Consider the following 13,836-nt stretch of genomic DNA (forward strand, 5'->3'; position numbering starts at 1 on the left):
CTCCCCCAATCAGCGTTAAATCACATCGCCCGCTGGTGCTTCTGGGATGTGTAGTTCTGGAAGAACACTAAGGGACGCGCTGGTGATTTTATTTCTTGATTTTATTTTTACAATTTACTTTCGCATTTGTATTTATTTTATTTATGTTTTTTATTCTTTATCATACAATTAAATGACATAAAAATGTAGTATATGAACGGTGAGGAAATCATGCGCTGCACCCGGATGACGTCCCGCGTTCCGGATTTGCGCGGGTTTGAATGGCCGCTTGTTGATGTGACACAGTAGTGACTTTAAAGGTATGATTACAATTCTTTTGAGCGCCGCTATGTACTCAAGTTACCTACCACTACTAATTTTTAAACCCGCTAAGCCTTAATCTTACGTTGTATAGTTTGCCTGGACGTATTTATGATTGTTCACGCCAAAACGAATGAAGGAAAAGCATGTTTTGTACATCTTTCAGAAAATAGACGGATTGACATGGGCTAATTTGAGGTGTTAAACACATTTCAGCATTAGAGCAATATTACCAGTGCTGTATCTTTTACTCAAAGATCTACATTAATCGCCCTCGATCTACTGAACAACTTAAAGATGCAATTCGTCAATAAATTACTGCCATTCCATGTGAAATGACCCGCCGACTTATAGACAACTTTCGTGAACGCCTTCGACAGTGTGGACAATAATGGATCCCATTTCACTGATTTAATTTTTAAAACATAATGAAACGGAATGGCATTATATGTGCTTTTCGAAAATAAAAACACTATTTTGTTTCTTTACTTTATTTGCCTTTTATTTAACCTACAAATCTGTCAGATCATTTTGCCTGACCCTGTATAATTACCCACTTAAATCAAGTTTTGAGAACCTATGGTGGGTGGGTCAAATGCGGGTCATGACACCATTTTATACATCATGCAATTTTGTAAAAACCCACCAAAGGAACTGTTATCAGAAACCTTAAAAGTTGGACTCTCAATTACTCGTATTTTAAAAATGAGGTTGTAGACGTCATAGATTTATTAGGCCCAATATAAAATAAAAATGTCCCCTCTTACCCCTGCACTAAATGTTGACTTTATGCTGAGGAACATGGTAGTCCATGTAAGAGTTTTATACAGTGATTTTCAATACAGAGGGAAGCAATGCCTCCAAAGAAGAAAGTGGGGAAAAGAAAAATCAGTTCAGGTAGGTTGAAGCAATTTGTCAAGTACATACATTTTGTCTGGTATGTATAAAAGTACAATCCGCATAACACAGACGGGGATGCTGAAGAAGAGGTCGATTCTTCTCCAAAGCCGAGCCTCAAGAGGAAGGCTTCATCTTCTGCGGAGCTTTCAGAGGGGACGAGCGCCAAGCAGTATTGTCGCTGGCTCATGAAATCTGAGCCAGAGAGCCGCTTTGAGAACGGCATTGACGTCAAGGTACAGTGCAAGATGACTACTTTAGTGTGTCTTTGCAAGCATCTTATCATCATCATCATCATTGAATCTACAGTTTGGAATTGAAGATCTGAAAGCTTTGCCCAATCAGACCAGCTGCTGGGACGGTGTCCGCAACTACCAGGTAGAGCCGCAAAAAGAGACTTTTTGTCATCAAAAGAGGGCTGCAAGCCTGCAACTAATGATTATTTTAATATTCTAACCCATTATTAAAATAATCGACGAATCTGTTGATTATTTTTTTCCGTGAATACATGAATCTGATTTTAAAAAACCTTCTAAAATTGTCAGCCCTTAATTAAAACAACTGGACATTATTTGGAATTGGCAGTGCAGAAAGGCACACAGAGGTTGCTGCATGAACATACCAAAGCTCTTGAAGTAATAAATTTGTAAATAAAAAAAAGAATTAAATTTTTTTTAGCTCAAATTACAATAGGCCATGGCACACAAAAACGTACAGCTGTATGCTATACATTATCTGCTAAAAATTATTTAGATGGCACTATTATCACACAAGTCTTGCTCTGTCTTGGCCAGGCACGTAACTTCATGTGTCAAATGAAAGAGGGACAGTTGGCTTTCTTCTACCACAGCAACTGCAAGGAACCTGGCATAGTAGGAATCATGAAAGTAAGATCCCATGCTAGGATGTATATCATTGTACTTGGTGACTATTATGTTTATTGAGTGGAGTTTCTTCTCCCCTTGTTCAGATAGTGAAGGAAGCATATGTGGACCACACTCAGTTTGATAAGAAAGATGTTCATTATGATGCTCGCAGTAAGCCAGAGAAACCCAAGTGGAGCATGGTAAGAGGACATTCTTCGACACAGTATTTGGAAATAATAATAATAATATAAAAAAATAATAAACTCTAAACATTTATTGAAAAGAATTCAGATCCTCTCATATGGGATTTTGAAATTTTTTGACATTTTTATTTATTTTCTGATCTACCTGATTTACATTATTTTCCTCAAAGTGAGGCCTTTGGGGGCTCTGAATCAGATCTTTTTTTTGTTGCTTTGGATGTTATAAGTTATTAGATATAAACATAGCATTGATGAAAATTGAAACCTAATTTTTCAGTGAGTGATATAAAATATATTCTAAAAGCGCAATGACAGATACAGACATCTGAATATGATAAAAGGATTATAATTTTTTTTTTTTTTTACATTTTTAATGGTTTCACAATCACTGTTTATAAATAATAATGAAAAAATAGTTCATATTTATTAAAGGGGAAGCCAAGTAAAATGTTTCATGCAACTAGTCTAAAGATGGATTCTGATTAATATATTTGTTTAATATTAATTAAGCATCAAAATCCAATGGTTTTAATCTATATCAAGGGCGCCCATTTTGCCAGATGTCGACTGAAAGTAACATCAGTTGTTCAGGGCTCAGGTAATGACCAATCACGGCTCAGCATGCGAACATCACTTGGCCAATCTCAGAAAACTGGTGAGCTGTGATTGATCATTACCTGAGCAACTCTGATGTAACTTTCAGTTGGCAACAAGTGGCAAAATGTCCGCCGCGAGATGCATAAAAACGGGTGGATCTTGCTGCTTAATTCATATTCCACAAGTGTACTATTAATCAGAATCCGTCAGACTAGTAGGGCTGCATAAAGCATTCTGTACAGAACCTTTTTCATTTGACCTCCTCTTTAAGGATGGCTAATAGGGATTTGTTTTTGTTTTTTGTCTTCAATGTTGGGCTCACTCCTAAAAATAAATAAGAACATTCTTGTATGAATACCTAGTGCAAATGGAATGAGGGTGAAAGGTGAGGATGGATGACGCTTCTGGTGTTCCCGGCTCTCAGGTGGACGTCCAGTACCAACGAATGTTGAAGCGTTTTCTTCCTCTGGCCGAGCTCAAAGAGTACCATCTGCAACATAAGACTAAGGGGGGCCCTCTGAAGGACGTCATGCTCTTCACCAGGGCCAGGCTGTCCGTGCAGCCTCTCACCACTGGTAATTGACGAGATCATTTCCTATTTGGCATCAGCGAAGTTGCAAACACGTTTTTCATTTATCATCCCTGCAGAGGAATTTGACTTTGTTCTGAGCTTGGAGGACCAAGACCCGCTGTGACTGTGCTCTGTGATGGGCTGAAATAAATATCTTTAGTTTATGTAGTAGATCATAGTGATATTTGCTCATTGTAAAATGATTGGGGTGAAAAGATAAATAACCCAATAAAAAAGAATTGACTTTTTTCTCCCATTTGGCATCAATTTATTTGATAATTGGGGCACAATGAATCAGTTGTAAGCGCTTTGCAAAAAGATCTAAATAGCTCTACTTTAACTCTTCTCTGCTTGAAAAAGACTTCAAATCATGTTTGGAGGCAGGAGGGGACACGCACGTGTCTAACCAAACTAAACACTTGGATGTTGTGGCCAAGTAACGCCGCTGGAATGCTGACCTAAACCTCTCTTATTTACACATCCACACTCATTGGACAACACTGGAGTGCATTTCACATTTCGGAGTTCTTCATAACTGGAATGTTGCTTGTTCAAAGTTCTAAATCAGTTAGCCACTAAAGCATTAAGAGTACACACGGAATGGCATTAGCGTGAAATTCAGAGGAATTATAATGCGTGAAGTGATTTTGTTTGACTCCCATTGAGAAACAAACACACAAAAAAGCCCAACAACAAAGCGAGGAGGGCTAAACCCAGTCCAGTCTCTCTTAATCATCATCCCTCGGACGGATATGACCTCACGGAGACCCCCGGTCCAGTCGAAGGCGAGGCTCGTACCCACTGTCCTCCTTGGCGCACTGCTCCAATGCGCTTTCCGAGGCGGCCGAGCCCTCGTAGCGCTGGGACGCGATGGCGGCCTGGTGGGACATGCTCTTCCTCACCACGTCACCTTTCCGCCACAGCGTGATCTCCTGGGAACACAAGGGCAAGTTCGATACATACTGATGGTGCAGTGCAGTGCAGGGGTCAGCAATCCGCGGCTCTTTAATTATTTCTGCTGTGGCTTTTTCATTTGACAATGATGGTGCACTTGTAACATAAGACAAAATGTTTTTATGTATATATATTTTTTTATTGCTCAAAATAAGCATCACAGCCGTGAAATGTGACGACTGGCGCAGAGTCAGATGTAGTGAGCTATTTGCCTGCTGGCAGGTTAAACCATGAATAAATCCAAGAAAGAAAAAAAAAAAGTTTCAAGAAAATAGAACAGTTAATGTTACGCACTACATAAACTCTTAAATACAAACATCGCTCGCGTAGCCTCACAGATGACAGGTTAAAATCGTTTCGGTGCCAACAGGAGCAAAAAAAAAAATCACGTTAACCAGGTAAAATGCATATTTTAATTGGCCATTAATTTGCAAATACATATATAGTAGGGGTATAACGGTACACGTGGGTGTATTAATACGTTTCGGTATGGCATGTTCGGTTCGGTCCACCTTGCGTATCGTTTCTGATCAGAGCGTGAGAGGAGGGTGGCCGCACAAAAGAGAGAGCCAGAAAAGAGCCGCAGCTCAATGGTCCCCGCTACACTGCGGTCTCCACATTTCGGCTTTCCTGTTCCCCATCGCCGATGGGGAAAGGTGCCTGGATATGTCCGAAGGTTGTGTGCCGACATTGTTACATGTGATCGGCGGCTATGTTGCAGCTAGCACGTCTAACATGCACGGCATCATCCGACAGTGAATGTTTCTGAGAAGAGGAAGCAAGCAGTCTTTTTAGCCCAAAACATCAAACTTAAATAGCGAGATTTATCATATTGTAGCGTCTTCCAGGAACACGCCGTCAGACGTAGTTTAATTATCACGTTTTTATTAATCCAAGTACAACTACTCGCGCTCTTCTTTCTCCACTGCTCCACTTGCTTGCCGTACGATGCATTCATGAACCAAGGAAACATCACAACTCAGCAACACACAAATCCGACCACGACACAGATAACCCAATTCGTTATGCTGTTGAACATCCAAAGATTTCAATGCCTAAAAAGTGTATACAATTTCATGAAGACTTTTTAAAGTTATTGTATTTTTTTCATGATAAAAAGAATTTTAATGTAGTTAGCAATAATTGTAACTTATTGTATGTATTTTTTTTTCATCACAAAAAGTGTACATATTAGGGATGGGAATTTTGACTAATTTGCCCGCCGACTAGTTGCAAATAAAATTTGAGACTTGTCGACTAGTCAATAAGCAAGAAAACTTTAAATTTAATACATTGAATTCAAAGTTTAAAATGCAAATGTTTTGTGTATTTACAGTAGAGGCTATTTTAGCCCAAACATTCAGGACAGTTTATTAATTTAAATGCTATTTATGTAACAACAACTGACTGAATAAAAGTGAACAATTGAAAGAGAAATATATTTCTGTAATATTTTCCAATGTAATGCATGGCATTTATTATGAATAATGTAATGAGTAATGGTACCGACTCCCAGTCCAGCAGGGTCTCATTCGCCATATGTTAGGTGCATTATCATGCACACAGGCGACGGCTTTATTTTCTAGTGCCCACGTACCCATCACACTCCGCAGGAGAGCAGCCAAGTTTTCAGCTGTGTGTCTTTCCTCCAAGGCGCATGAAGCACACAGCTGCGGAGATGTCCTTCGTCCACATACGTTATACACGTTATAGTCATCTAAGATTCTGTGGCTATGGACGTCCATCCGTCTGCAGTTATAGCATTGGCCACATGGCTGACTCGCTCAAACGCTCGTAGCATCTCCTCTTTCATTTGGTTATGGCTACTCTCGAGTTGGGGCGTTATTGTTTTGCGACTTGGCACCACGCACTTAGGCTCCATATACAGAATTAATTTTTCTAACCGTTTGCCCTCAACAAAAGAAAGCGGCAGCATATCTCGTCATTTTACAAATTAGTTGGCTAATCTTTGCTGTGTGATGAGCATCGCAGCGCCTGGCTGGAACAAATGCTCTCATGCTCGTCTGACTGGCCCCGCCGCCATCGACCTGCAGGTTCACATCAAGATTTACTTTGGATGTGGTTTCTTATCGCTCCGAGAGAGTGGTTGTAAGCGAGTTTATGCTTACAAAGCCTACAGACGACCTTGTTGTCATCTGCTGCATCAAAATACTGCCAAACGGTGCCGTTGTTTTTCGTGGTAGCTTCGACATCTTCAGAATGTACTTTTCTTCCCCAAACTTAGTGTCCCCGCCCCCTACTATGTGTGCGAGTGGGCGGGGAGGAGGGAAGCAATTCTCTCTCTTGGTGCTCAGCTTGTTTACAGAGGCCGAGGCAGAGGCGTGAGGAACAATTTGCGTGATACTAATGCAGCGTTTAACCGACTAGTAAAATACTAAACGTTAAATAAATCGTAGACGCTTAAACGACTAGTTGCGCACATCCCTAGTATATATGTACTGTAATGACAACTTGTCTTTAACTTGAATACTTAGATGTGTCATAGTCATAGGCTGTTGCTGCTGAGTATTTAAAGATTTCAGTGTCTTAACAATTTGCAAAATCAAGAGATCTTTTTTGTTAGTATATTTTTTATTCTGGTGTAATTTCTTAGAATAAAATCCGAATGGTTCATTTGTATTTATTTTTTCAAAAAAAATGTACCATTTACTTGTCATCTTTTCAAAATAAACATATAAAAAAAAAATATATATATATATATATATATATATATATATATATATATATGAGTGGCAGCCAAATGAGGCTCTTTGAGTATTTAAGTATTTATTTGTGATGTAAAAAAACAAGACCAAGCTAAATCATTTCTATTTTTTCCACCACTGTATCTTATAACCTGTCCTGTACTACTCAATTGATTTTTTTCAATAGAGAAGTACAAAATAACTCACAATGTGTATCACTCATCACAGTGCTGTGTTCAGAATTAACCTAACCCATCACTCACCTGCCAGTACCACTATTTAAAACTGCATCTGATTAACCCCAAAATAAAGTACAACTGTTCTAGTAAGTTTTTGCAGACATGTTTAAAGTCACATCTTCTAGCACAAGCCATGTGTTAGAAGAGAGGGATCTCACGGTTCAAAGTTGTCAGTCAGGAGAAGCATATAAAACAATTTCCAAGAAATTAAATATACAATACAACAACGTGAAGACAGTGAGAAAATATGGCACAACAGTGGCATTACTAAGAACGGGGCGTCCCTCCAAAATTAATGAAAAGACGACTGGGAAGAGAAGATGCCAAGTGGCTGATAACATGTAAGGAGCTGCGGAATTTTCTGGCAAGTGTTGGCTGTTCAGTACATGTGACAACAATCTCTCATCTTCATATGTCTGGCCTATGGGGTAGAGACGGTATACCATTTTTACTAAGAAGAAAAAAAACCCCACTTGAAATATCCCAAATGCATGCAGGAAAATGCATGTGCATGGTTACATGCATGTGCATGGTCTGATGAAACTAGGGCCCAACTGATATGGATTTTTTTTTTTTAATTGATTCCGATACTTGGTAGAATAAAATCCTGAAAATCCAGTTAAAAATATTTATGAATAAGATAACTTCTTTTTTGTTTAATTTTCACTTCCCCTTGTTTTAGTTAATGACCAGTTTTCCCAATGCTTTAGCCCAAGTTCCACATTTCCCAAATAGATTAATGCCTTCCTCATATAATCATTGCACTTTTTGTTTAAAGATGATTTTGGATTTGAGTCTTTTCACTCCTGAGCATGGTCATGCAACAAATTAAACTGGTAACTCAAGACACCACTCCGTATGCCTTTGTACAAATAAAGGCCTCCCCCAGATGACAGATATAGCTGCCAATTTCAATGAGCGACCGAGTCATCATCTGCTGTCAACATCAGCTCCGTTGAGGACTGCACATGTGCTGCGTAATAAATAAATAAATAATGCATTGGGTTCGGTGACCCAATTGCCCGGCCAGGCAAGTGAAGTGCTGATCTTAGCCCTTGATGATCGCATGGCAAAACATTTTCCTCATTTGTCAGACTGCGGGGTGCCCCGAAGCAGAAATGTATTACTTTAAGATACATGCATACAAGATAAATACATATGGCCACCTGCTGTTTAAAGTAGCGTCTCTCCTCCTCGTCGATCAGCACCAGGTTTAGGTAGTAGCGCACCGAGAACTTCTTGTTGATGTCTCGCATCGTGGGAGTCAAGTCGTAGCCAGCCAGGAACAGCCGGATGGGGATGGATTCGCCTAAAAACACACACACAATTTGAATACCCCTAACACATAACCGACACAATGAAATCTTCAAAGGTGCGTGCCCCTTGATTTGAACAATTTAGAGTTCAACCTCAATATTCTGTGACCTCAAAAGGCAAAAACTTTTTTGCAGTTTTGCATTTTTTGTGACAACACTACAGTTATGTAGTTTTACTTTACTCTTTATCAGGGCTATTTTAAATTAAGCAGAATTTATTCCTTTTTAATTTTTTTAAACACATTACACCATAAATCAGGGGTGTCCAAATCTGGTCGTCAAGTGCCACTTTGTTTTCAATGTTTCCCTCCTCCAACACACTTGATTCAAATGATCAGGATTGTAATCCGGCTTCTGAAGATCTTGCTGATAAGATGATCATTTGAATCGGGTGTGTTGGAGCAGGGACACCTAGATGATGGCATTCAAACATTCCTCTTTCCCACAGTAATAACAGTCTTGGGTTGACGCCGTTTGATGGCATGTTGTTGTCAAGGAAACTTTGAAGATAGTTGAGGAGCTTCATTTAGACAAAAGTAGTACTTTGTTGTCTTGTGATATTATAGGCAATTACAAACTCTTTCAGGTGATGTGTCAATTACTTCCAGATTTTTACAATTCGCGGCAGGACTAGGTCCCTTTCCCCTGTGAAAAATGGAGGTCCACTGTACTGTAATGAACGCACTTTTTTTCTTCTTTTTGTGTATGACAAAACATAGCCTTTACATTTATATAATATTTACCAAATTCCCGTCTTAATTTCCCATGGGAATTTACCGTAAACTTTCCGCAAATTCACCAGAAATTTTCCACCCTTTTGCAACCCTTATTAAACCATTGCACAATTAATAGAAGCTTCATGATGGGGACGGTTTGAGCCTTGAAAAATCCTGGAGCAGATTGTTTTAAATTTGGGAGGTTCCACTGTATTTACTAAAAATTATAGTAATAATAATACACTCATAATAATAATAGTGGATGAAAAATGTTTTTTTGTTTGTTTTTTTTTACCCCTGACTGGTGCTCCATCCATAATCTCATACTTGGCGATGGTGTCGTTTTCATGGTACACGCTGGGGCCTGTGCCCGTCGTCTCCCGCTTAATAATGTCGATCTCCATGTGCTTTATCTTAATCCTCACCAGCAGGAAGTAGATTTTCCCCACAATGACATCTTTCAGGTGGTATCTATTAAAGGAGAAAGTAGTATGCGAACACAAAATCTAAGGTGATCCAATTCAAGAACTGTGACCCAAATTCCACAAAAGAGGTATTAGTTGTCTTACTTGGATTTATTGTACTCAAACTCAATGTGGAGACAGTCCTCGATGCCGACTTCCATTTTAATGGAGGAGTTGAGTTCGGGATACGTGCTCAGCGTGTGTACCACAATGTCCAACTCTTTGTTTATGTCGTTAAGTCTTCGGATCACAGTTGCACGCAGGAAGTACCTACACAAAAGGGGTAGAACTTACAGTAGGTCTTGGATGGGCACCTTAAATGATGGAGGGGTCCACAATTTTCCATCAGTGCTAATCTGAGGCCACACATTTCCTAACCAGATGTACTGTATGACAAAAATGCCATTTTAAATATGGACAAACTATGTGCTTACATCCAAAATACAGTCAGGTCGCTACGGTTTCTCAAAGTTTACCTGAGTTTGACATTCTGGCCCGTGTAGGACTCGTACGGCTTTTCCACATGAGTGAACTCGAAGTCAAACGTCTGCGACTGGGTCATCTCACCGGGCCTGGCCAAGTCTTTCACCAGGGACACGAACTCGTGGTGGTTCCCTCGGTCGTAATACAGCTCTGAAAAGACAAAGTGATATGATATACACCCCTTTGTATTCCTCTTGAAATTGCTTCTTGTTTTTGAAATAAGCAAAGTTGGGATGAACAAATAGCTATATTTTTTCCATACTAACAAATAGGGATGTGCGTGACTAGTCGTTTAACCGATTAACCGTCTACGATTTATCTAACGTTTAGTATTTTACTAGTCGGTTAAACGCTGCATTAGTATCACGCAAATTGTTCCTCACGCCTCTGCCTCGGCCTCTGTAAACCAGCTGAGCACCAAGAGAGAGAATTGCTCCCCTCCTCCTCGCCCACTCGCACACATAGTAGGGGGCGGGGACACTAAGTTTGGGGAAGAAAAGTACATTCTGAAGATGTCGAAGCTACAACGAAAAACAACGGCACCGTTTGGCAGTATTTTGATGCAGCAGATGACAACAAGGTCGTCTGTAGGCTTTGTAAGCATAAACTCGCTTACAACCACTCTCACGGAGCGATGAGAAACCACATCCAACGTAAATCTCGATGTGAACCTGCAGGTCGATGGCGGCGGGGCCAGTCAGACGAGCATGAGAGCATTTGTTCCAGCCAGGCGCTGCGATGCTCATCACACAGCAAAGATTACCCAACTAATTTGTAAAATGACGAGATATGCTGCCGCTTTCTTTTGTTGAGGGCAAAAGGTTCGAAAAATTAATACTGTATATGGAGCCTAGGTACGTGGTGCCAAGTCATAAAACAATCACGTCCCAACTCGAGAGTAGCCATAACCAAATGAAAGAGGAGATGCTACGAGCGTTTGAGCGCGTCAGCTATGTGGCCTATGCTATAACTACAGACGGATGGATGTCCATAGCCACCGAATCTTACATGACTATAACGTGTATAACGTATGTGGACGAAGGACATCTCCGCAGCTGTGTGCTTCATGCGCCTTGGAGGAAAGACACACAGCTGAAAACTTGGCTGCTCTCCTGCGGAGTGTGATGGGTACGTGGGCACTAGAAAATAAAGCCGTCGCCTGTGTGCATGATAATGCACCTAACATATGGCGAATGAGACCCTGCTGGACTGGGAGTCGGTACCATTACTCATTACATTATTCATAATAAATGCCATGCATTACATTGGCAAATGTATCAGAAATATATTTCTCTTTCAATTGTTCACTTTTATTCAGTCAGTTGTTGTTACATCAATAGCATTTAAATGAACAAACTGTCCTGAATGTTTGGGCTAAAATAGCCCCTACTGTAAGTTTTCTTGCTTATAGACTAGTCGCAAATAAAATTTGAGACTAGTCGGAGGGCAAATTAGTCGAAATTCTCATCCCTACTAACAAAGTACGGTAGTAGGAGCAGAAATTTGAAGATTCAGCCCACAAAGCCAGTTTCTCTTAGCAACATGAACATCGGTACGCACATCGTGAGTTGAACCACAAAAAGAAGCCTGAAGACCACATGCACAAAAACACACAGGAAGTTGGCTATTTTGGTCTGAGGTGGTTGTTTTTGGCTGGGTGGACAGTTGGTAGATAGATAGTGGGTAGGACAGCCTGCAGGGTGTGCTGCACATGGTCTGAGCAGAGCAGCACTTAAGAGGAAAATCTTAAGTATGACATATAGTGAACCCTTGCATATCCCCGAATATGCCAATATACCGTTTTTTTTCTTCTTTCTTTGAGTATATCATAGGCTCATCAATCAAGCTCATCAATTGCCAAAGCAATACAATGATTCCTTTGCCGCCATCTGGTGGAATCTTTGTGTTGTAGTTTTAATTGATGTTTTTTTCCATCTGCTATTTTAGAGTCCTTGAATGCATCACTTGCAGTCAAATATGATACTGTTTCTGCCCTGTGGAGTCTACTTTGCATTTAAAAATTGCCTGTATTCCCAATTATCATTGTGTGTAAAATGCGAAAGGCTGAATTTAATGACCACATTTTTTTGTAAAGTGCTCATGTGCACATTTGAGCATGTGTGATCTCATGTCAGTTTGTGCTAATGCAGGTATTTAGGTAGTATGCAAGCAAACACATGGATTGTGTTTAATTAACTACTGAATACTATATGTAACATGAGGTCATGATTGTGTACAAGCATTGTGTTGATGCTTTATGATCTGTTTTTTGCACTTTTCTGCAATGTTGTAGCATCCATGCAATTAAAAACTCCTTTTGGAGTGCATCAATTATTCACATTTTTTTGCTGTTTGCAACAGGGCTCTGTCCCTATCCCCAGAAAATAGCCTGCGTTCGCAGTCACACTCAATCAAGTAGGTTGGTAGGTAGGTAGGTAGGTAGGTAGGTAGGTTGGGTAGATGTTGGGCATCTTACCCGGGTGTGCTATACGAGGTTTTCTGATTAACTTGGATTGATGGGTAGATAGATAGATAGATAGATAGATAGATTGATGGGTAGATTGATGGGTAGATAGATTGATGGGTAGATAAATAGATGGATAGATGGATAGATAGATAGATAGATAGATAGATAGATAGATAGATAGATAGATAGATAGATAGATAGATAGATAGATTGATGGGTAGATAGATTGATGGGTAGATGGATAGATAGATAGATAGATAGATAGATAGATAGATAGATAGATAGATAGATAGATAGATAGATAGATAGGAAGATTTAGGCTACACAAGGTCTTCTGGTGAGTTTCTCCTCTTCTACATGAGATTGATTCCTTACCAATCTGTCCGACAAATTCAATCTTGATGCCCTGGTGCTCCAGCCTCTTTCCGGGGCTCTTGAGCGTGACGTTGACTCTACCGCTGACGGTCTCTCCGTCGTAGAAGAGGAAATACTTGTCCTTCTTGCCATCCTCCGTCTTGTGCTCTGCCTTCTTCCTCGTCTCGGCGTCGTTGAGCACCACGTCGATCTCCGCACTTTGTCCGAAACTGAAGAAGCTCATTGTTGTCACCTTTCCCCCCCCCCCCCCGCGTATACAGCTACAGTACAAGGCCCGAAGGTTAAATTTCCCTCCGTCCGAGTGCCGCGACACGCTTTTTAAATAGTAGACGTGAAGTCTACTAATAGTAATGCAAACGCGTGAAGTGTCCGGCCCAATTGCAGTAGCGACGGAGCGGGAAACGATAACGCTACGTGCGGCTCATCAGAAAACAAAATGTCCATCGATTAAAAAAGGGAGCGAAAGAAAGAAAAAAGACGTACTTGTTCTCTTCTACCCTAAATTTTGGCTGAAAATATACACAGTTTCTGCCTAGCTACGCAAAACACGCTCGCGACGTGAGTATCGTAATATTACATGGTTGTTTTGTTTCGGTAAGAGAATGTAGCGAATGTTGTCAAACAGTCAGGATGTAAGACATCTGGGTCGACACTACTACTTCCGGGTAAGGACGGCTACACAA

General features: G+C 40.3%; 2 protein-coding genes across 2 annotated transcripts; one reads left to right on the forward strand and one right to left on the reverse strand.

Moving 5' to 3' along the window:
- Positions 1-3,690, forward strand: thyn1 (thymocyte nuclear protein 1). The gene is made up of 8 exons (XM_086035820.1): positions 1-299; positions 1,146-1,197; positions 1,270-1,433; positions 1,507-1,575; positions 1,992-2,084; positions 2,168-2,263; positions 3,288-3,438; positions 3,512-3,690. The coding sequence occupies exons 2-8, from the start codon at positions 1,155-1,157 to the stop codon at positions 3,556-3,558; spliced, it is 663 nt and encodes a 220-aa protein (XP_085891946.1). The 5' UTR covers positions 1-299; positions 1,146-1,154; the 3' UTR covers positions 3,559-3,690.
- On the reverse strand, positions 3,679-13,810 carry vps26b (VPS26, retromer complex component B). Its single transcript, XM_086035819.1, has 6 exons — positions 13,154-13,810; positions 10,305-10,461; positions 9,934-10,098; positions 9,660-9,835; positions 8,499-8,641; positions 3,679-4,366 (listed from the first exon to the last, which is right to left on the reverse strand). Exons 1-6 carry the CDS (start codon positions 13,374-13,376, stop codon positions 4,193-4,195), a joined length of 1,038 nt encoding a protein of 345 aa, XP_085891945.1. The 5' UTR covers positions 13,377-13,810; the 3' UTR covers positions 3,679-4,192.
- Between the last annotated feature and the right edge of the window lie 26 nt (positions 13,811-13,836).

The sequence above is a fragment of the Filicampus tigris genome, chromosome 7 (genome assembly GCF_054856515.1).
Source record: "Filicampus tigris isolate MCC_2025a chromosome 7, RoL_Ftig_1.0, whole genome shotgun sequence".
In the NCBI taxonomy this organism is placed as follows: Eukaryota; Metazoa; Chordata; class Actinopteri; order Syngnathiformes; family Syngnathidae; genus Filicampus; species Filicampus tigris.

What these genes read in the sequence shown, in the direction of transcription:
- thyn1 (XM_086035820.1), top strand. Translation starts at nt 1,155, where the DNA reads ATGCCTCCAAAGAAGAAAGTGGGGAAAAGAAAAATCAGTTCAG. An exon ending in AGAACGGCATTGACGTCAAG is followed by an intron (nt 1,434 to 1,506) that starts GTACAGTGCAAG and finishes TTGAATCTACAG; the next exon opens with TTTGGAATTGAAGATCTGAA. An exon ending in CGTGCAGCCTCTCACCACTG is followed by an intron (nt 3,439 to 3,511) that starts GTAATTGACGAG and finishes TCATCCCTGCAG; the next exon opens with AGGAATTTGACTTTGTTCTG.
- vps26b (XM_086035819.1), bottom strand. Translation starts at nt 13,376, where the DNA reads ATGAGCTTCTTCAGTTTCGGACAAAGTGCGGAGATCGACGTGGTGCTC. An exon ending in TTTGAGTACAATAAATCCAA is followed by an intron (nt 9,836 to 9,933) that starts GTAAGACAACTA and finishes CTCCTTTAATAG; the next exon opens with ATACCACCTGAAAGATGTCA. An exon ending in GGATGGAGCACCAGTCAGGG is followed by an intron (nt 8,642 to 9,659) that starts GTAAAAAAAAAC and finishes GTGTGTTTTTAG; the next exon opens with GCGAATCCATCCCCATCCGG.